Source organism: Oreochromis aureus, unplaced genomic scaffold (genome assembly GCF_013358895.1).
Source record: "Oreochromis aureus strain Israel breed Guangdong unplaced genomic scaffold, ZZ_aureus HiC_scaffold_388, whole genome shotgun sequence".
NCBI classification, from domain to species: Eukaryota; Metazoa; Chordata; class Actinopteri; order Cichliformes; family Cichlidae; genus Oreochromis; species Oreochromis aureus.
The window spans coordinates 131,560-155,847 of NW_024108935.1; the positions used below are offsets into that span (position 1 = coordinate 131,560).

At 37.4% G+C, this 24,288-nt stretch overlaps 1 protein-coding gene and 1 long non-coding RNA gene across 3 annotated transcripts; one reads left to right on the forward strand and one right to left on the reverse strand.

Moving 5' to 3' along the window:
- Nucleotides 1-1,087: 1,087 nt before the first annotated feature.
- Nucleotides 1,088-3,659, reverse strand: LOC120437073. The gene is made up of 4 exons (XR_005610803.1): nt 3,444-3,659; nt 3,276-3,360; nt 1,908-1,974; nt 1,088-1,806 (listed from the first exon to the last, which is right to left on the reverse strand). It is a non-coding gene; the product is annotated as an uncharacterized LOC120437073 (long non-coding RNA).
- A 2,718-nt stretch (nt 3,660-6,377) lies between these two features.
- On the forward strand, nt 6,378-15,257 carry LOC116312443 (nectin-4-like). 2 transcript variants are annotated; one of them, XM_039607789.1, is made up of 8 exons: nt 6,378-6,613; nt 7,047-7,388; nt 7,470-7,772; nt 8,579-8,672; nt 10,608-10,762; nt 12,384-12,483; nt 13,776-13,884; nt 14,227-15,257. In XM_039607789.1, the coding sequence occupies exons 1-8, from the start codon at nt 6,502-6,504 to the stop codon at nt 14,236-14,238; spliced, it is 1,227 nt and encodes a 408-aa protein (XP_039463723.1). In that variant the 5' UTR covers nt 6,378-6,501; the 3' UTR covers nt 14,239-15,257. The 2 variants fall into 2 exon arrangements, with proteins under 2 accessions (XP_039463723.1, XP_039463724.1); XM_039607790.1 differs by lacking the exon at nt 7,047-7,388.
- The last annotated feature ends 9,031 nt before the right edge of the window (nt 15,258-24,288 follow it).

Consider the following 24,288-nt stretch of genomic DNA (forward strand, 5'->3'; position numbering starts at 1 on the left):
CAATTTAATCTATGTAAAATCCATTTCCATCTTGTATCGTTTCAGTGCTTAGTCAAAGTAATTGCACATATGATTGCATACAAATAGAATTAATTTCTCTCACCTCTTCACTTAGTGAGAAGAAAGCCGGAATGCCTTAAAGTAAATCTATTGGTTATTTGAACAGAAATTAAGAAAAATATATTTTTCCAATCCAAAAATCATGGAGAAATATCTGGAAGGTTATTTTTCTTTAGTGGCATTGAGGCACTTTTCTGCGTGCAATCCCTTTGAATGCTATACTGTGTTTTAGTTGCCTTTCTGTTCAGACTGCAGACTTTGCAGTTTAGAACCAGTGGACACCAATAAAAACCCGTCTGTACGTTCTTTGAATTTGTCGGCAGTAACACATTTCAAAAAATTGGGACAGGGAAACAAAACCTTGCAGATGTAAATGCAGGAAACAGGAATCAGAATTGAAGAGTCAAACTCAACAATCCAGAGAAAAAAGAGCGAGTCAGAGGATGCAAAATCACAGAACTCTAGCAATACTATAGGAAGCACTGGGAATAAGGTGAAGACTGCTTATTCAGGCAACACATCAAAGAAAGACTCAATATGTACAAAACTCAGCACATAACAGAGAACAACAGCTACTAAAATAAGACAGGAAGGAAGGCACAACTGAAAAGGAAATATGGTCACCTACCAATCTAGGTACAGAAAGCTCATATGAGGTTATAAATATAAATGACTCAAGGACTTTTCGTGGGAAATGAGGGTCCGAGTAATACCAAAGTTCCTCTAACATCTCCTCCCATGTCATACTGGACAACTCAAGGTGCTGTTCTCTTTGTTCTCTTTGAATTTTAAATTAAACTTGTGCTTCATCTGCATTAGTAAATCATGTGCTTAATTATTATGTGCTGCTGAGAGCTACAGGTAGGATCAAATGTCTTTTTCTTAACCCAAGAAAAACAACAACAACAACAACAAAATAAAACATGTTGTTGTTTAACTCTACCTCAAAAGACAACACAGTTATAACAGATGACATGGTTGTAGCTCAAAATGTATAGAAAATACGTTTATGAAGAGGTTTCTGTATAAAATCAGCAGTAAATTGATTTAAATTGCTATCTTGACCTTTACTGGAAGTGATTAATCCAGCTTATTGCCCTGCCTACTTCTGAGGTATTGCACACACCGTTGCGTAGACCACTTTTTTTCAGTTATGCTGCATACATAAACTGAGTGCTAAAAATAATTATAGTTATTAAAAATAGTTGTAGGTAACTCGTGATTTATTTTTACATGGAAAAAAAATCAGCTGGTCAACATCAAATATCAGCTTGGTAAGTAAACCCAGGTTTACCTTAACTATGAGCATGTTCACATGAAAGTGGTGGCAATGGCAACATCTGATTCACAGTCACATTGATCAGTGCACAGGAAACTGAGTGGATGATTTCACATATGAACAGTAAACTATAATACTACAAAGTTATGGATGTTTTACACACATGATTCAGGATGCAAGTAAAGCTGCTGCTACAGATAAATCAGAGGTGTAAGAGAAAAACTCCGTACATTCACAGACACCTGCATGCTTGAGCTAAAGAGGCTATAGTAGCTCTGTTTCATTTCCTCTGATGTGTTCTCATGCAGTTCCTGCTTTGAAAATGAAAATGTCCATGTCTCTGTGTAACTGCATGGCTCATCAGCTTAGAAGTGATCATAGATTAAATTCAGGTTCTCCATATACTGACTCCTCCGCTTGTTATTTTTCCAATGAGCAGTGTGACCCTGTGGTTGATGGAGCTCCAACTATAAAGATAGAAAGTGCAAAAACAGAACATGATAGAAATTATTCCAGAGACATGTGAGAGTGTTAAAGAGAGTGTTAGAGATGACAGAGATCTTCTGACCTCCTCTGACTCAGGAGGAATCTCACTGCAGTCTGGACCTTGATTCCGTTTCTTCGTCATAATTTTTCTGGAGAGAAAATGCAGTGACCAGTCATGAAACCCCTCATCTTAGTACTGTGGAGGTGTTTCAGGGACATTATAATATCAGTGTAGGTTCATAAAGAGATTTTAAATCGTACAGTGACCACATGAAATGCAAAACATTTTGAGAATTTGTGTTATTTTAGCACAACAGTAACATCTTTGCATATGGTGTGTTTGCTGCAACTCATTAACATTTGGGGAGTTTAAAATATAAATTAATATCTTAGGTTCTTTTTTGGTCTCAGACTTTAGTTTAGTTATTTATTGTTAGCTGTAAATCAGGAAATACAGTGAGTCTTCTGCTATTTAAAAGGATGATGTCTGAAATCATCCATTTTTTTCATAATTTCTGTTCATGTTTTATTTCTCATCTTTCACTTCCTAAAGTCCATGCAGTTACATGTGTACTCTATCAATATTTACTGCAGTAAAGATGTGTTTCAGTAGGTTCTACATCTCAATGTAACACCCACATGATGGGCCTATAACAACTGGACTTAACCTTTAATATTAACCAACTTTTGTAGCTGTGGAAAAATGCAGGTTGGGCTAAGCCACAAAGAAAATGCCCAAAGAGTACATGATACATTTTACCCTAACCTTTTAACTACTACTGAGAGGCATTTCCTGTTTGCACACTCTACTGCAAGAAAAATGCCTCATCAAAAGCACAAAGGGCTGGTTCAGCCCTTGTAGGTTAGCATTAGTTTGCAGTACTGACAGAAGTAGTGAACAAATTGTGTAATTTATTTTATTTTGTTACCTGAAAAAAACAAAACACACATTTTATTTGTTAACATTATCTTGCAATTTTAATTTTAATTTTTTTTTTTTTTTTACATTGTTTATTAAAGATATCATAGACATACATTTTTTCAGTATCCAATATCCAGGTCTGTGAGCAGCGTGGTATAAGCTCCACAAACTAAGTTGCATTTAACTATTCTTTCTTATCTGATGCAATTTTCAGATGTTTCAAAACCTGGACATATATTTCCTTGCAATTAAATGCATGACAATTTAAATCTTCAGCTCTATGAACACCGTCAACTAATTTTTTTTCTTATTTGATGCACCCTTTCAATATTTGAATGCCTGGACATTAATAAATTAAAACTAAACTGCATGGTAAACATAAGAATAATCATGCAAGAAGACACTATAGAAAATGACATGTGAGTTTTATGATGAAATTGGTCTTCCAGCACTGACAATAAATGTACAGCAGCATAAAGAAGAGTAACGTTCTTCAATCTTTTATGAAGTTAAAAAGCATTTACTCACCTGCAGAGGAAAACAGCCAACATGATGCCACATAGAATGAATCCAATTGCAGGTGATATGGATAGAAAATACTTTGAAATGGATTCTGTAAAGCAGCATAGATGTAATTTTCATTGGTTACTGAAGATTTAGTAAAAGTGATTGTGAGATGTTTTTGTTTTTACCTACCTGTGGGTTTCTCAGACACAGTTAAATTCCACGTAATGCTGTGTAGGCCATTTTTGCCAGTTATGGCACATGTATAAAGTCCTTCATCCTCAGGCTGAGCACTAAAAATAGTTAGCTCTGTAGGTAACTCATGATTTATATTCAGTTTGTAAAATGAGAAATTTGAAAATGTGCAGTTCAGCACAACGGAATATTGGAAAACAGATCTGCCGTTGGTCCAGGAGATTTGTGTTGCATTTTGTTGGATATGTTGCAAGTCAGGGTCACTGAGCCTCCTCTGAACACAAAGGTAGACCTGTGGTTTTCTTCAGGGAAGAAAAATTAATTAAAAACAATGTATCTGTATTTAATCTGGATAAAAGATGTTTCACAAACACAAATCTGCTCTGTACCTGCAAAGACATGACACATCACTAAAAGCTGAATGAAGAGAAGTGCTGCTTGGTTTATCCTGCACATCACGACCGCCAGTCAGAGAGAGAGAAACAGACCACTGCATCATCAGCAGCTTTCTATTTATCTGACGAGAGCTGCAAAAAAACAGGAAGTGGTTAATTGTTGCTTTGCTAATCTCAAAATTAATGTGTGTTGTTCATCTTATGTGGATTGAAACATGAACTTATGTTGAAGTAGTGCATACAGTGTTTCAATGTAACAACAAACTGTAATAAATGAAGTAAATAAAGGTTCATTCTTCAGGTTATAAATGAAAATATAACATCCACCTAAAACTGTGCTTTCATAGATTAACACCCTTTACCCACTTCACAGTTGTGACCATGTTGCATACTTAATCAGTATAGTGTCAATAAAAAACTTTTGCAGACAGTTGCTTTGTTTTGTTTTTTTTTTTTTCTCACACCTAAACACTAAATGTGACACAATGCATTCTACAAAGTTGCAATTTTACCCTGTCATTAGTGAGTAACAAAAAAAACATCAACGCTGTCATGAAATACTGCTTCATTTTAAAAAAAAAATAATAATAATAATCTGCTTTTAAAAATGCTCACCAGAACTCTACTTTTCCTTTTAGAGGCATGTATGAATATTCATTTGCAATTGGTTGATAAATTTAAAGATAGGTTAGATCAGTAACAGAATCCCTTCAACAAGTGGAACTTATAGAGAGTTTCTCTTGGCAAAGCAAATGTGTTTGGCACAGCGGGGCATTTAGATCAAGTGAACTAAGTGAACAACACTTCCTGTATTTCTTGTGCGGGTCACATGAACAAGAGTTCGGCCTACTGTGTTTAAAAATACCCAATATTATTTCACTGCTGTTGCTGGAGTGCCACCTTTTGGTGCATTTGAGAATCGTCGAGAATTTATTCTTACACAGCAAATTAGGATTAAGCAAGTCTTCAATATGATCGAGTGGTTGAAGCCATTTCTATTCACCTTATTACATTCTAGCTGAAGCCATCAGGCTTTTTTTAAAATGCTTTTTTAAGCCACATTATTAATTTTGTGCTTAAACTACTGTGCTGTATTTTGATCTGTAGGAAGAACATGAGTTAAGCATAAATTCAAATAATCGTGACTGCAGTAGCGGTTTTAGATACGGGCGACACGGGCGGTTGCCCGGGGCGGCATCGTGATGGGGGGCGGCATCACGAGCATCGGCAAAAAAAAAAAAAAAATGCTCGTACTCATGCTGCCCCGACGGCAGCCAGCGCATATTGGGAATGGCATAGGCACCGATCGGTTTTCTATCGCCCATTTGCTGGGAGTAAGGGCGCCCTCCGTTTGCGAGGTGCGCCTGCTGCTTGCGGCACAGGCAGGAGAGGGCGGGGCGGCGGGGGATTCTCTGGCTGGCTGGAGCAGCATCTAATAACCAACTCGCAAAATAAAACAAAATAAAAACAAACCAACAAACACGAAAACACCAGACATTATGATACAGACTTATAATTTGCACCGATGTTTTTTCGAAATTCTATACGCGAAAAGTGAGCATGAGAGCCCTCGGTGCGCCTGCTCGCTGCTGAAGTCAAAGTAAACTTTATTGTCATCGCCGCTACACACAGTCCAGTATATAGAGAGACGAGACGACGAGGCCGTGCAAGTAAATAAATATAGTAGAGTAAGAAAATAAACATACACTTTAGGACTCGGGGTAAAGGGATCAATAACAATTTTAAAATTTATAATTTACAGTTTGATGATTTAAAGTCTCACATAACCCGTCGAAAGGGAGGGAGACCTGCTGCTTCCAAATAGAGCACATTTCATTCATAATGTTATAAATCCAAGCCCATTATGTATTCATGATTTGAATCCTGGGTTGTGTGAAATCTCAGAAATGCACCCTAGACAAAGTGAATCTGTGAACTAAGGTGTAGGTCTGTTAGATTATGTTGTGGTGATCCTCTGGTTGAGGGATGGGTGTTCATACTGGAGTGCAAAATTAAAACCAACGGAAGATGGACAAGAAAAGTTCAAAGCCATCAGGTGCTCAGTTTAGAAAAAGAGAAAAGAAGAGGAGGAGAAACGAACAAAAGATGCAGGTAAGCAGATGTGTCATTGGATGATGGCAGGTCATCCTGAAACAATCAGAATCAGAATACTTTATTAATCCCTAAGGAAATAGTGTGGGTTACAGTTGCTCCAAGAAGAAATGGTAAAAATAGTAACAGTAGCAGACTAAACTCCAAACAATACAATATGTTACAGATTTTAATATTAATTAGTCATTGTCAATTGTTGATTTGTCCTGTTCTCATTGTATGACGAATTATGATGGCTGTTTGGTAGCTGTTTGCATACTATGCATACTCTCTCTCTCTTCATATGTGTGTGTGGACAACAGTTTTATGTTAATGTACAATCCTTAACATGTTTTGTGTGTGTGTGTGTGTGTGTGTGGGGGGGATACGTGTCACCACGTATGACACGTATCCGGTGATCATGTCATCGACCGGTTGTTAGGTCGTTAGGACGTTGTTAGGTCTGTGAACGAAATACACGTGTATTTCGTTCACAGACCTAACAACGTTTTTTTCTCTCTCTCGGACTTTGGAACGTGTAACATTTCTTATAACTTTAAGATTAGAGGATGGATGCCGCTGCTTTCTTTTGTGCCAATTACTGCCACGGTTTCCCTTTACGATGTGACTCCATGATACGTAGTGCGCTTCTGATGGTAGCGCTTCTGACAGACGCTGAAGGTAGGTAGATTATCCTTTATTGCTGTTGCTTTTGTCGAAGGTAGAAGAGAAAATGTCTTACATCTCTTTTTTTAGTGAGCTGCTCACGATCAACTTTATTTTGGTATTTAATGTTTTGACTGTAGGTTATAACTCACTTTGTGTTTCTACACTAAACATCAGTTTCGAATGGTTATGTTTTAAAAATGTGAAAGTCCAGGATTAAGAGTTGTGTTTTGCCTTTGTAACCCACTCCTGGGTAAGTACACCTCACTCTAGGTTCGGAGAGGAGCTGGATTACATTTTAATTTTTGTCTCCCATTTTTACCTCATTGGAGGCTTATCTCGATTGAGCGCTCGTGTAAATCTAAGAGAGGTTGAAAGATGAAGCTACCCCCCGACAAACACACACACACACAGAAAAAAAAAATTCTTGTCTGAATACTCTTTACAGCTTTCCGGGTGATTGGTGGAAATGTGACGGTGCTTCAAGGAGGCACCGCTATCTTACCGTGTTATGTCATTGATACCACTGATGACCTGATAGAGATTACCTGGCAGAGGAGGACGAGAGAAAAACCTCGCAATGACAATTTCTTCACTATCTTACCCAGAGATGGAGCACAATTTGTCAATGGAGGTGATGATCGATTTAAATATATCGGGAATTTTAATGACAAAAATGGAACTCTTCAGTTATCCAATGTTGCCCTGAAGGATGAAGGCAGCTACACATGCATCTTCACCTTGTTTCCCAGTGGAAATCAGAAGACAGAGATACCGCTAAAATTGTTTGGTATAGTAAACAGGATGATTTTATTTACTGATTATTTATTGATTGATTTATTGATTTATTTTGGTGCTGTAACTCTCCTAGTGCCTCCATTCACAAGCGTGAAGGACAATCTTCCCACTTTGGGCACAGAAGAGGTTTTATTTGCTACCTGCACGGCTGCTGGATCGAAGCCTCCTGCAGAGGTGAGGTGGCTCACTGGTGCTTTGGGAGACAAAGTGAGGTCGACAACAAACTCCACACATTATGACAACGATACAACTACCACAGTCAGCTCTCTGTTTGGTGTTCCTACGAGAGAGATTAACGGTCACCAGGTCCAGTGTGTCATCAGCAGTGACTCCCTGTCTGAAGAAGAAACCCTGCCCTTCACCATACAGGTCTACTGTGAGTATCAGCTGCTGATGTAGTTTATTATTTGTCTTTGATCCATGGTTGATGTATTTGTTGTTTTTTTTCTTGGAAATCTCTGCAAAGATTGCTAGTGGATTAGCCCGTTGACACATCTGTCGCAATGCATGAACAGACTCAAGTGCAGGACTCTAGTGAAACGACTGAACAGTTTATTTAGAAAAGACAGAATACCTGAGGCACTACTGAGGGAGTGATAGATATGCTCTGTTTACCAATTCTGAAATCGCTAAAAGCTTTATGTGTAGTAAAGACAAAACATCCTATGTACCAAACTTTGGTTTGACTCCTTACATCATTAAATGATGTAAACAGAGGCAGCTTTACTTTGATATTTGATAAAACCCTCAAGAACATGACTAAAACTAAGAAAGTGGACCTAAATGTTTGTTACTGGAAAGAGGATCCAGTCCAATCCAGACATCTAGATACTTTGTTTTTCTTCTTTGTTCTGGAGTTTGCTCTTCTTTTGTTTTTTAAATGAATGGGAGTGAAACATCCCAAATCTCATGACTTTGCCTCCTGTTTGTCACACTGTAGCATGTTGTCACAATAGATGGGAAAATACTTTCTGAAAGACAAAAACATCTAGACTGATTTAAAAAAGAGCATTGTTATTGATAAAGACTGAATCATGGCGTGAACTATACAACATCAGCCTCAGTCCCAAAAGTTTGTCCAGCTTGGGTCAAAGATGTAGGAGACATAGGTGAAACATTATTTTCATGTTATTACTGTGTCCTCAGTTCAGGATTAACACCGTTGTCTTTCTGCTCTTGCAGTCTCTCCTACAGAAGTGAACATTAGAGCAAAATCTGAGGACTCATTTGAGTGTGTGACAGAAGCCAACCCAAGTGCAAATTTTACATGGAGCAGGTAAAGTAGCTTGAATAACAGTTTCAGCTGAAACATTCATTTCATTGGTTCTTTTTGTTTGTCCTAAGTGACAAAGAAAGAGCGGTATTGTATTTAGTGTCATATAAAATGTAACACACTTTTCCTGTGGCGATCAATAAAGAAAGATGTTACCCAGGTGCATCTAGGGGGCTAATGCGTAGCACTGACAGACCCCAGTATTTTTGTATATGGGTACTCTTTTTACAAAGTAAAGAACAACTGCTGCCTTGGTATTAGTGTTTTTAGATGTTTTACTAAGTTTGTGAGGTTTTGTTAATTATAATATAATTTTTCAAATTTCATTCCCAGTAGGCTTTAAGCGCTTCAGTCTATTAAAATTAACACTTTTGCTTTAAGGAAAAAAAAAAGTACCTCCTGGCCGCCATGGTTGGTTCCTCACATAACAATGAATGAAACTGAAATATTTAAAGTATTTATTTAAGCTGAAAAAAACCCCCATTAAAACATAAGCAATAAAACAGAAGTAGGTTGAGTTTAGTATAATAAAATTGTAACAAGCCAGTTCAAACCTGTCTCGAAGCATATGGACTGTTGTGTGGAGACCTGAGCACTACTTGCATTTTTAGTGGTGTTGCCATGGTTGTCTGGGAACTCTAGAGAAGGATTATGTGAACCTGTTTCAGCTCAGCAGACAGAAACTGAAAATACTGCTGAGATGATCTGAGTTCCTCTCAAATCCAAAAAACAAAAGGTGTTGTTGGTGACCCAAATGGATGACACCTTTGGAGAGATGTGAGATTAGACACTAAATAAGCAGTCATCCAGTCATTCCTGTTCTTTAGGGTAGGTTATAGGATGTATTAACAGTTCATATTGAAAGTTAGGATATATTTAAATGAAATGAAATGAAATACTGGGTCCTAAAATGATAACACTAATTAAAGCTCAAACAAACATAAATGTGTTCATATCCTTTATTCTAAAGACTTTAACACATCAATGGGGAAAAGAATTGGATGTTGAACCTTTGTTTGTTGCTGTTAAAGGAGTATTTTTCCACTACAGTCAACTACAAAAACAGCTGCATAAAAAAGAAATAAATGACAGACACTCAAATTTGTAAAAGCAGAATTTGTGTAAATGTGTTGATATAACAGATTCTGTACTTCAGTAAAATTCTTCAGCCTTTGAGCTCCATGTCTCGATTATTTTAAAGTTAGTTACAAATGCATGATGTTCATAAAATCGACCATGGAAGTAAAAGTTACATGAATATTTTTCACATGGCAAGGCAGTTTTATGTACACTGTATATTTCATTACACAAACTGCAGTGTCGCTCAGCGGTCCTTCTTGGTTTCTCTGTCTGTAGTTCACTGCTTATCCATTAGATGTGAGGAATTCCTGGTAAATGCAGTGTTTATGCATTTAAACAGTTAAATGGTGTTTTATCTTAAGTTGCTCTTAAGCTGCATTAATTCATTCTGAGCCTCTTGAGAAAGCAACCCATTTCTGCTCATGTTAGTCATGTAAATTAATGGTGGATTGAGAAGTTTTATCATCTGGCATCAGAATTTGCTGCTGTTTAGATGTGGCCTGTTAAATCCTCATATCAATGCTCCACAAAAGATAATAAAAAACTTGAAAATCTTGTGAGTTACAAATTGACGTACAGGATGCTAAACAGGGAGTTAGCTGGGCTGTTCTTCAAAGTAGTGTGGTTTGAAATCTTACTAAAATGAAGGTTGTTTTCACACAAAAAACAATTGAACATGTTAAGTGGGATGTATTTTTGTATTTAGGTGAAAATTAAAAAAATACAAAATCTTGTTGTGGGCGAGAAAAGATCTACTGCAAAGAGCTGATAACCAAAATGTATTTGACTTTTAGCACAACTCACATTGTTCTGCCCTCACTGTACATGTCGCGTTGAGTCTCGTTCATGTTTTTCCAGATCTGGCCAGTCTTTGCTGCAATCTGCTGTCAAAGTAGAGGGTGCGAAGCTACAACTGCTGAGTCTGAGCTCTGATCTAAATGGCCTCTATCAGTGTGAAGCGTCTAACACATATGGAAGTAAACACGGTCAGCTCTATGTGCATGTGGCATCAGGTGAGGTCAGCTTGGATTTCTGTTTCTGATTTTTGGATTTGTGCTTTTGTGGCTGTTGTGTCATTCTGATATTACTCTGTTTTCTTTTCTGTGGACTTCTATGAGGAAAATAAATAAAAACTTGAACATTAAGCTAAACGTGAAATGATGGACTCTACCTATGGAGATATTCCACTAACACAGATATTAGAGGTTAAAAGTCTTTAGTAAGAAGCTATCTTAAAGAAGTGGTTCCTTTAATCTGTAGCATCCTCCTCTGTTACACCAACCATCTGCATGTCCTCATTCACTACACCCGTGCACCACCTCTGTGGCCTTCTGCTTTTCCTCCTGCCTGGCAGCTCCATCTTCAGCATCCTTTGTCCAGTATGTCCACTATTCCTGCTCTGCACATGTCCAAACTATCTCAGCCTTGCCTCTCTTTGTCTGCAAATCACTTAATCTGAGCTGCAACTCTGATGTACTCATTTCAAATCACTCATGACACTCGTCTCCACACACTCGAACCCTCCCTGCACTCTCTGCTTCATCTCTCTTGTGCACTGTCTGTTGCTTTGGATGGTTGACCCCAGGTATTTAAAATAATTTACTTTCTGTATCTCTGCTCCCTGCATATTCACTGTTACACCTGTCTCCTCTCCATTCACACACATGTTCTGCTGACTTCAGTTCTTTTCACAATAATCCGATGCACTTACAGATTCATTAACTGTTCTTGGTCTCCAGCTTCACACTCAGCTCAACTATAAACTTTTTTCTTTTGCCACCTCTCTCTTTGCTGAATTTCATTGTACAGAGAAATGCTTTTCTTTGTACACATAAAAATAAAGCTTTGAGTCTTGAATCTTGAACCCAGTCTGTCTCAATTCCACCCTGAACTTTGTGCACATTTTTTCCTTCTTCAGCTTCCACCATGTGTTCCTTGCCACTGTTTTCACTCACTTCCTCTTCTTGACATCCAGAGTTATCCATCAGACTACCATGCAATGCTGCCTAGCTGTGCTCCTCCCTGACACCACTTTACAGTCTCCTGTCTCTTTCCTGCACCTTCCTCCCTTCATACATAAAATAGAGTCCCCCTGTGTGGATCTTCCTCCACTCATATGTCAGCCTGTGTTCCTCTGTCTTCTAAAAATAAGTGTTCACCACCTTTTCACTAAATCCAGAATCATCTGTCCTGAATTTTTCTCCTTTAATCTCCCTTTACATTGTATTAACCAGCTCTCTTCGTTTCCATGTAGTCCCTATATCTAAAGTCTCACGTTCATACTCCTATCTTTGCTTCTCTCTTGCTGTCTTCAAATACACCTACCCCTTGCCACTTCTTTTATGTTTGGCCAACAGTATCACAGTTTCTACCAGCATCCTTCCTGTTGGCCAAAAGCCAAAAAGCCAGAAGTCATTGTAAACCCTCATTATAAACCCAGCCACCCACTGATCCAGTGTGGAAATCTCATTCTTTGTGAGCCATGTGCTTGATTTGTGTTGGGTAGATTATGTTTCTTTATTGTCTCAGTCTTATTAATGAAGTGTGAAATAAAAAAACTAAAAAAAACTTGTCATGAAAGTGGGAAAGAACAATCATCTCATTCTCATGTTCTTCATTTTTGTGTCCCTGTAGGAGCATGCTCTGCTGCTTGGGCCTTATTTGGTGTTTTGCTTTTCCTGAATGTTGTTGGGGCTGCAGCATGGTACTTTTATAAACATGGATGTTCTCAAAGGTACTTCGTATATTAACTTGCATGTATCTAATATCTATAATAATACGGAGTACTTCTCATTTTGAAGCTTATGTACCTAATGTCTTAAGTGTAAAGTTTAATCTAAAGGCAGGCCTGACATTCTCTAGTAAGCCCTTTCATGTAGGTTCACCGCCCGGTACCATTGAGCCTTATTGGTTATTACCATATTATACCAGATTTGGCAGGCCCACCACTGGTGCTCTGTGTTTTTCATAGATGAGTTCAGGATCACTCTGAGCACATCTGACAGACATGAAAGGGTACAGAGAAGCCATGAAGAAGTTCATGTTGCCTGTAGCATCATTTAGCATGAACAGTTTGATGGTAATTCAGTGATGATGTGGGGAGACAAATCCATGGAGGGGCGCAGAGACCTCTACAGGCTACCATTAGGAATCAGGGTGAAATACTTGAACACATTGTCAGGCCCTACACTGGTTCAGTTGATCCTGGTTTCCTCCTCTTGTACAATAATGCCCGACCTTAATAGGCGAGAATATGCAGGCAGATGACAGAATTGGTACTAATCACCCAAACCCCTTTGACTTTCAGGGTAGCTTTGAATTCAGCCCTCTATAGGTAGATAATTTTTATTTCTATCAAACAATGTGGCATCCATTTGTTCCTTACACATTATACAGTCCATGTCAGTATAGATATCCAGATGATTTTTTTTCCCAGTATTTCGAGGGGCCGAGTCACATCTTTGTTACATTCTGTGAAAAGCAAAGTGCACTAGTTACTTTGGTGCAATAGAAATACTAAACATTGTCTCCACCTGTCCAGCACATTCTCCTCATTGTCTAGGTTACCAGACTGTAGGTAGCTCAGAGGCTGTAGCTGCTATTCTTAGAGGGGAAACTGTCATGTGTGGTACCCTCAGTGGTCCTGAAGAAGCAGTCTTTGGCCCAGTAAGAATGCAACTGTGTTAGTCTCACCCCAATTGAACCACATCCTACGTGTCTTTTTCTATCTTTTATAAAAGTGAATCCCTGAACAAATATACTGTAACCAAAGACAGATGCAGTAAAAAGATTCACTGCTGCAAAGTATTCAGCAAAGTATTCAGACTTTGTTTATGATTGCAGCTAATACAAAAGTTTTGTTCAAATCCTTCAGTTACAACTAAGAGTTTGCAATTAAATTGTACCTTTATTGTTTTATTTCGAATCTACTGTTCTAGTGTACAGAGGCAAAATTTTAAAAGTTGATTTACTATCCACAAATTTGCAGCCTAACTGTAAATACTGTGTCACTATTTTGTATGGTAGGAGGTCTTTAAATCAACATGGTGGCAAGCAGCATGACACAAAACTTCATCGGAGTGTGAGAAACGATGATCGCGGACCAGAGGAAGAAGACCTACAGAGAGATCAAGAGGTCAGTAGCAGTTAATTTGTTCATATACTTCATAGCTCACTTTTGTTTCTCCTACAGTTAAATAGGTCTCTGAAAAAAACGTACATTTATTACTTATTTTAATGTTAACTATTGTTATGCAGTTACTGGAGGCACATTTATAGTTTTAGTTGTGTACAAGGCATTTTAGTACATCTATCTTACTCGAAAGAGCTGAGCTAAAAGGAAAAGAAATATTAATGTGTGTGTTAAGTATTATAGAAGCTTAAACTTTCTTTGTTAAATCTGCAGACACTGAAAGTATTTGCATTTTCAGTTGAAATTAAATACAAGTCTAAACAAATGCTCCATATGATCCCTCAGGAATCTCTCTGACAGCAAAAGATCAACATCATTTGGCCTGAAGGCTCCACCAACATGTCATTTTATAGTCAGCTGGTAAATAAACAGATGAAGAACAGATGCCTCTGCCTGAACTGGACACAATACGTGTTACGTGAACCTGCAACAGGGTCTGGACCACAGACAGATTAACATAAAACCACAGGGATGTCAGACAAACACAGGAACATGACCGCAGAAACAAAGGGTAACAAAACAGGGAAACTAGACACAAAAGGAAACTCATATAACTTAACAGCCCGGAGGGAGAAATAATAAATTTAGTTGCATTAAAGAAAACAAAAGTCAGGACTAACTAATACAGAAAATAAGAACTAGAAAATGAAAATCTCTTAAATCCAAAGGAATGAATCACAAGACCATAATAAATTCAAAACTTGGTCGTAGAACTTGGTCGCTCTCTCTGTCTCTTCACGTCTCTGTGTCTGTGTCTCAGCGTTTGTGAGTTCCTGTTTATTTTGTCATCCTCTCATATGTCTTGTTTTTCGCTTTGCTTCCCCCATCTTGTCTTGTCCATGTGTGTTCCCATGTTCCCTGTCTCCACTTCTCCTAACCACCCTCCTGTGTATATATTGTGTTCCTCCCCCCTTGTACTTGCACCGTTATGTTCCGATCATGATCCTGTTAGTTAGACAGTTTGTATCTAGTTTCCTTTTCATTTAAGGGCTCCCTTTGCCTGAAACTCCTTTGTGCTGCCTCCATGTTTGCAATCCACACCATCAAAACAGAGAGCTGCAGTCTTTTGGAAGATTGAAACAAAAAACACAGCTTTCAGGAACAATTGCCAACAGCTACCACAGGATGGCAGTAATGTAAGGGATGGCTTCAGATAGGTGGGGAGCTTTATAACAACACTGTTCAAGATGAAAGGAGAAAATTTGTTTTACTTTGGGACGTTTTAATTCATGTGTATTTTTAGATTTGACAAGCCAAGCACTGTCTGCTTTTCTTCTCCTGTCTGCCATGTGTTAAATTACAGTAATGTGAAATGATTCCTGCTTAATAATAGAAATAAAGTGAAATATTTTAATTATTTGTTCAGTGATTTTCTCTAATTTTGCCTGTCGTTGCCATGACCTTCAGGATGTAGCTTTAGCTGTCACTTCCTTTTGAACAAGCATAAAAAGGTTCTTGAAATATTTACTTGTTTTCTCCACCAGTTGGAACTACTTTCATGTGGTTACTGTAGACTCAGGTGGGGGTTTTTTCCACATGCTTAGTACGACCTTTCCTTAAGGATACAATGTTAAATTTTGAGTTTACAGTATTAGGCAAATTTAGACACATCACTCAGACGTTTGCATTTTGTCTTTTTTTGCACATTATGCATTTGAAAAGCAACATTACAGTATACAGCCACTGTGTGAATGCACTTGCAGCTGCTCTGTCTGGCTGTGCTGATTGACCAGACCATTAAGATTACCACATAGTGCATTACACTATATAATAATACAGGCCAGCCTTTTGTGTTTTCCTGTGAATGCACAAGTTTTGCTCTAGTAAAATTTAATGTAAAGCAACATACAAGGATTTTTTTTTAAAAGTTTACTGATAAAAGATGCTTCTCTATTGGATTTATGTTTATTATTTTTATTTTATTTATTAACTTTAAGAAAGTTGAAGCTTGGTTGCTGCAGGTATTTATTTTTTTTTAGTTTAACTATAAAACAATACGATGTAGTATTTTCCATGAGTAGTTAGGAAGATCAGGTTTCTCTGATCCATCATTAATCTGATCAGTATACTGGCGCACAAGATACACAAGGGAAGTGGACACAGCTGGAGCAAACAAGCACAATTGTGTAGACAACACAATGAGGCAGAGGAGGAATTCAAACGAATAATAACACACATATCACTAGAGCACATTCACTACACACAACAGTAACAGAGAAAACACTTAGGGGGAATATGAAGTTAAAAACCTAAAGAATAAGTAAACTAAGACTATTTATTAGTTTGCTTAATATTAATATTTACTTAACAATAAACAGAACTTCAGAACTTGAAAGTCCAAAAGCACAAAACACAGTTTTAAAGACCCAGGAGAATGACCCTAAAATAATATTTTTATTTTTATGTTGTTGTTTTGTTTTGTTTTTCCCTTTTTGTCCTCGTCCAGACCTTTAACTCCATAGACTCAACTCAGTTGACTGATTCATAACACAGATTGGTCAAATGAGTGCAGTGACTCATGCCATCATTCAGCTGTTGAGGTGTGAGCCAAAGCAGGCATATTAAGCACTCATTTATTTAGGACCTGCCAGAGTGAGTTTTTGTTGTTTCTTTTGAAACTGACAATTTGTTTCAAGAAGCCGAGTACATGCTCACACAGTCACCCCACGATAAAAGGAGTGATATTCTGATGTCGCAGATTTCATGAATGCAACTCTGCGCTGAAACCTGTTTCTATGACTGAGCTGACCGAAACTAAAAACATCATTCCACCAAGTTGAAATTACTTTTAAATATTTTTAAGTTAAACTATGTTGTAAATTCAATATGATGACACAAAGTTTGCAGACTTTTAAAAACGGTATTCCAACAGTAATCTAAAAATTGGATAAATCTGTGATTATGATATTATTATTATTAAAGGACAAAATTCATTCATTCATGCATTATTATTAAAGCTACTCTTAACGTGTTTATTTATGTATTCCTTTTTTAGGATTCAGACGCTTTCCCACAAATTTTGCCTGTTTCATTTCCTACATTCAGGTTGAGATGGTCATATGATGTTGATGATATTGCTTTGATTGCATAATGAGACGTCACAAAAATGCCTTTTATTTATTTAGTTTTTTTAAATCTAACATGTTATTATTTCCTTACACATGAAGTAAAGAATGCACAAATGAATAAACTGTAAGTGAACAGGTAGATTAGGTCCATTTCTGCATATGTTACCTCCACTAAGCTTCTGCAAATCCATGACTTCTGTTTTTAGTTTTTTGCAGCTTGGTATCTAGAAGTGTTATTTTATCCACAGTGTTTGTGACTTTCTCTCCCAAAGCTCCCAGGTCTTAAATTATACGAGTGAAAGAGCAGACATCACAACTTTTGTCACAATAGCTTTTAATTTGAGAATCACAAAGGCAGCTGCCGATTGCAAGAATGAGGCCTGCAAATGACTTCATCTTTGCACTTTTGTGCTCTGCTTCTCTGTTTAGAAGTCCTTAACTTTTGTCTCCTCAGAGATGCAAAACAGGATCTGATCAACTGTAAACATTAAAACCTGCCCACAAGTTTTACTGGTCTTAAACATCAGCTTGAACAATATCTTGGCCACTGATGTCAAAACACACAAACTCCAGCAGTGCAAACATTCCATCCAAAGTCCAGCACACTGAGACTCTACAGGGAGTGCAGAATTATTAGGCAAATGAGTATTTTGTCCACATCATCCTCTTCATGCATGTTGTCTTACTCCAAGCTGTATAGGCTCGAAAGCCTACTACCAATTAAGCATATTAGGTGATGTGCATCTCTGTAATGAGAAGGGTGTGGTCTAATGACATCAACACCCTATATCAGGTGTGCATAATTATTAGGCAACTTCCTTTCCTTTGGCAAAATAGGTCAAAAGAAGGACTTGACAGGCTCAGAAAAGTCAAAATAGTGAGATATCTTGCAGAGGGATGCAGCAGTCTTAAAATTGCAAAGCTTCTGAAGCGTGATCATCGAACAATCAAGCGTTTCATTCAAAATAGTCAACAGGGTCGCAAGAAGCGTGTGGAAAACCAAGGCGCAAAATAACTGCCCATGAACTGAGAAAAATCAAGCGTGCAGCTGCCAAGATGCCACTTGCCACCAGTTTGGCCATATTTCAGAGCTGCAACATCACTGGAGTGCCCAAAAGCACAAGGTGTGCAATACTCAGAGACATGGCCAAGGTAAGAAAGGCTGAAAGACGACCACCACTGAACAAGACACACAAGCTGAAACGTCAAGACTGGGCCAAGAAATATCTCAAGACTGATTTTTCTAAGGTTTTATGGACTGATGAAATGAGAGTGAGTCTTGATGGGCCAGATGGATGGGCCCGTGGCTGGATTGGTAAAGGGCAGAGAGCTCCAGTCCGGCTCAGACGCCAGCAAGGTGGAGGTGGAGTACTGGTTTGGGCTGGTATCATCAAAGATGAGCTTGTGGGGCCTTTTCGGGTTGAGGATGGAGTCAAGCTCAACTCCCAGTCCTACTGCCAGTTTCTGGAAGACACCTTCTTCAAGCAGTGGTACAGGAAGAAGTCTGCATCCTTCAAGAAAAACATGATTTTCATGCAGGACAATGCTTCATCACACGCGTCCAAGTACTCCACAGCGTGGCTGGCAAGAAAGGGTATAAAGAAGAAAAACTAATGACATGGCCTCCTTGTTCACCTGATCTGAACCCCATTGAGAACCTGTGGTCCATCATCAAATGTGAGATTTACAAGGAGGGAAAACAGTACACCTCTCTGAACAGTGTCTGGGAGGCTGTGGTTGCTGCTGCACGCAATGTTGATGGTGAACAGATCAAAACACTGACAGAATCCATGGATGGCAGGCTTTTGAGTGTCCTTGCAAAGAAAAAGGTGGCTATATTGGTCGCTGATTGGTTTTTGTTTTGTTTTTGAATGTCAGAAATGTATATTTGTGAATGTGGAGATGTTATATTGGTTTCACTGGTAAAATAAATAATTGAAATGGGTATATATTTGTTTTTGTTAAGTTGCCTAATAATTATGCACAGTAATAGTCACCTGCACACACAGATATCCCCCTAAAATAGCTAAAACTAAAAACTACTTCCAAAAACATTCAGCTTTGATATTAATGAGTTTTTTGGGTTCATTGAGAACATGGTTGTTGTTCAATAATAAAATTATTCCTCAAAAATAGAACTTGCCTAATAATTCTGCACTCCCTGTAGAGGCAAGTGAAGGAGCTGTAGGACACAAGTTAGTGAGTGAGAAAGCCATAATCCAGGATGAAAAAAGAAGCACCCATTAATACAAAGAAACAAACAAAATAAAAAGTTGTGAATGATATATAAAGAAATCCCTCTTTAAAACCGTGTAATCATTTTAGTGCACATTTTCCACTGCAATACAGGAAAAGATGAAAAAACCATTTTAAAAGATATTTTATTATCAGTCACTTAAAAAATATTTTGAACAAACTAAACTAAACCAGCCATTTTGTCCGAATTTTAGCAGATTCGAAACAAAAAAGCACACATTTTATTGTGACATTAATATGAACAGCTTGAAATAAATCTTTTTTTTTTTTTGCTTGTTTAAAAAACACCAAAAAACTTAAGTAAATGATATTTAAAAAATTATACCCTAAATCTGATTTACCTCCTCAAACATAAACATAAGGCTTCTACTAATGGAATTCTTCACAATAAACTCCATCACCTAAGTAATTTCCAACTGATAGCTAGAAATTAGTAAAAATAATAAAAAATGTATTAGAAACTCACATAGAGAAACTTCAGGTCTCATAGGGTGCTCATGAGATCATCAACAATGAAATGGGTCCCATAGCTGTAGTGAAAAAAAAAAAATATATATATATATATATATATACAAGCCACAACAGATTGTCTTTTGTAAACTTTGAGAATTATCTTTCATTTATGTCAGTGGAGAATTGTACTTAGTAGTCAGTATAAGCTTTTAATGATATAAGTTTGCATGTGATAGAATACTGCATAATAACCTTTTGATGACTTAGACTGTTGTTCACTATAAGACTTGTTCTGTTCTTTTCTTATCAGTTTCTTCCCACAGCGATAATAAGATAAGATAATAAGAGTTGAACAAGTAGTTTCACTCTTTACCAGGAAGAGGACAGCTGGACACTTTTATCTTCCATCCCTAACAAGAAGAGGGGCCGCGTCCTTCAGAACCACACACACACATACACCTGCATACGCACATACATACGCACTAACATTCCTCTGTCTATGAATAGACGTATTCACTGTTGTATTACTTTTGTATATAAATAAAGACAAGTGCAAGAACAGAGCGCACATCATAGGGCCCCCACTCTCGTGTGAGCGCTCTGTGAGCGCCCTTGCAAGTAAAAACTGCAGCGTGTATGTTTCTACCATCAGACTCTCAGCTGAAGAAGTGTCTTTTAGAATAAATCTCTTGACAATTTACAAAGGGAGGTTTCAACATCTCATACAATTACTGTTTGTCTTTCAGTGGGTTATCTCCTAAGATCTACACCTGAATAAATAATAACCTTCACTGGGAAGTTTGCTTACAACCACCGCTTTGTCACTCATCTGCCTGTGTACATCCTGCTGGAGTAAATTTATGTTATTTTAGAAAACAAAACAGAAATAAAATAAAACAACAGAACTTTGGACCCTTTTGGACTAAATCCAAGAAAATATTAGTTTAATAGTGTTTAAAAGTAGTGCGCTGGTTTAACCCTCTGGGATGAGCAGGCAACCATAGGCCATATGGCTGAGGGTTTGAATGTGACCAGAGGCTCTTTGCCGCAGGTCTTCCCCTCTTTCTCTCTTCCCCCGCTTTCCTGTCTCTCTTCACTGCACCGTCTACTAAAGTCAGTAAAAGGCTGATAAAGAAAGTGTTTAAAGTTAGTTTTCACAGTGTAAGAAGCTACCTTAGACATTTTTTCATGCTCTTACAAAATGAATGAGATCCAAAGATTGATTGGGTCAGCATCAGTACTACATTCTTATTTAGTAAATACCTCATGACTCTCATACGGATAAGAGGAATGGATGGATGAATGGATAATACAGTCCTATAATCTTCTTTATCAATATTATGTGTGATTGTTATACAAATGACCACTTTATTCATTCATTCCGATATTTTGGTGGTGATTAGTATGGTATCTTAAGCATAGTGTGTCTGTAAAAGCAAGTTTGTAAATTCACAACATATGAATGAATGAATGAATCTTAGCAGTGAGATTTTGTCACGATCAATTTTACTTTGATAATCGCCAAGGCAGCAGCCAATTGTGAGAATGAGGATCGCAAATGTCTTCCTCTTTGCACTCAGAGATGCAAAACAGGACTCACCTACTGTAAACATTAAAACCTGCCCATGTAATTGATCCCTGATGGAGAAATTTAAAGAAAAGTACCTAATGCAAATCCTTCTGGTCTTACAAGTCAGCTTGAATAAAAAGCTGGCCACAGAGGAGCAAGAAAAAGAGAAAGGTGCCACTGATGTGAAAACAGCAACTCCTCAAAGTGCAAACATTTCGTCCAAAGTCCAGGACACTCGGGATCAAAAAGCAAACATGACCCAGGATGAAGGAAGAAGCATTCATGAGGACATCAGGAAGTTTATTTTTAAAAAGGGGGGGTGGAACCTGCATTTTCACTCTGGTTTTTATTATTTTATTTATTTTAATAGTCTATAAATGAGGCTCTGAACAATAAATGAGTAAACCTCTCTTTAAAACTGTGGAATCACTGTACTGCAGATTCAACATCTGTTTACTTGAGGTTTCTTAGTTTTCTTGAGGTAATGTATTTCCATACTTAAGTGAGGGCAAGTTATCACACTTTTCAGTGAAATTCTTTCTTTCACCTTTTTATCTTTTGTTGCTGTGAACTAGCTTTTTTTTCTCAAATTTGCAGAAATATTTTCAGTCAGAAACCTTTAATGACATTGGATGATTTCGCTACAACTTAATACCAAACAGCTAAAACCAAAAAGCCTTTTTGTTTTGTTTTTTTCTAGAATCTAGCTGCAGTTCAGCTGGAGTACAGCAGGGGGTGCTTGCAAGATACTTCTTAATGAGCAGGAGTGAAGACCGCAAAATGGGTAAAATAATTATCAGCTTCAAAACAAAGAAGCACACACTTTATTATCTTAATGTGGACTGCTCAAAATAAAACAACACTTGTGTCATTTATTTGTTTTTGCACTGAAGCCGATTTTGTCCATAAAACACAAGCCTTCTAATAATGCTGTTCTACAGGACACACTGCCTCAGTGGAACTAGTTTCCAAATGATAGCAAGACGTTAGAAATGTGATCAAGATGTAACAGAAACTCTAAACTTTGAAGATGACTATACATTTAAACAGCGAGACGATATCTATTGTGTTAACACTTCCGGTCAAAAATATGGTGCAAGATATCAAAAGAAAAATGTTTATTGCACCAAGATTAGGATAGGCCAGGTGTAACGGGTTCAACTACGTGATCAAGTATGCAACATGTGTACAGTTGTGAATACTCTTGTGGGTAACGTGTGATAAACCATGCAGATGTGGTTTTACTGCAATTGAAAATTTCTCCTTTAATCGGGTGCATCTGATTATCCGTTTATAACATGAGTGACTAAATTTCAAGTGGGGAATCACTTAAATTGTGGCAATTTCTTGTTAAGCTAATGCCCTGAATCCATTATTCCTATAAAACGTATTGTTTTATTCCACGAAAATGAAACGCATACACACACGTGAGTTTTGAGTTCAGCAAAACAGCAACAAACCACTTCCTTTTTTGTGGCTCCTCCTCAGATACAAATAAAGTTCAAAGTGAAGTTCAAGCCTGCTTCTCTCTCTATCTGATGATCATGGTGTTGAAACCAAACCAAGCAGCACTGCTCTTCACTCAGCTATTAGTGGTGTGGCATGTCTTTGCAGGTACAGAGTATATTTGTCTTTTATGCAGATCAAATACAGAAATATATTTTTAAATCATTTTCTTCCCTTTAAACAATAGAGTTTGTTGAGAAAGGACACAGAGGTGTGATGGTGATCACAGGAGATTCTGTGACCCTGACTTGCAACATATCTGAGGAAAATGCAACACAAATCTCCTGGACCAACGGCAGATCTGTTTTTCAACATTCAATTGTGCTGAATCGCACCTTTTCAAATTTCTCATTTTACAAACTGAAAATAAACCATCAGTTACCTCCAGAGATAACTGTTTTTAGTGCTCAAGCTGAGGATGAAGGACTTTATACATGTAGCATAACTGGCAAAGATGGCCTACACAGCATTACGTGGAATTTAACTGTGTCTGAGAAGCCCAAAAGTAGGTAGAACAAAAACATCTCCCAATCACTTTTAGTAAAGCTTCAATAACCAATGAAAATTACATCTATGCTGCTTTTATACAGAATCCATTTCAAAGTATTTTCTATCCATACTATCACCTGCAATTGGATTCATTCTATGTGGCATCATGTTGGCTGTTTTCCTCTGCAGGTGAGTAAATGCTTTTTAACTTCATAATAGATTGAAGAACGTTACTCTTTTTTATGCTGCTGTACATTTATTGTCAGTGCTGGGAAGACCGATTTCATCATAAAACTCACATGTCAATTTCTATAGTGTCGTCTTGCATGATTATTATGTTTACCATGCAGTTTAGTTTTAATTTATTAATGTCCAGGTGTTCAAATATTGAAAGGGTGCATCAAATGAGAAAAAAATTAGTTGACGGTGTTCATAGAGCTGAAGATTTAAATTGTCATGCATTTAATTGCAAGGTAATCTTAGTAAAGGAAATTTATGCTGCATTGCAGGGTAATCCAGATTCATAAAGTCTAAATGAACTGACATCTTTCAATTCAGTTCAATAACAAAATCATTACATTAGTGGTCACAGGCTGAATGCTCACACCTGACCAAGAATTCACTGAGCTCAGAAGGTTATTTTATTACTAAACTTAATCTTTTATTTCATAACCAGTTGCATTATTAGTTTTATTAGTTATTAGTTTACAAAATAATCAAAGGTTTGAGAAAACCTAAATGCTTTTTTGACAATTAAGGAAAGAAAATGTAATTACATAGTTTGGTTGGTATTTCTGTAAGTACTGCAAACTAGTTCTCTATAGAGTCGAAGGTGCAAAGAGGAAATGCCAGTAGCATAAAAATAGTTTGATGTGGTTTTAATACACTGACTCTGAAGCCATTTTTTTTTGTTTGTGGTAACCGTACCCCAGCCGGCATGTTTCCATTGTACAACCAGAAAAGTACACCAATGTGTTATTTTAAGGCTTAAGACTTTCATACTTA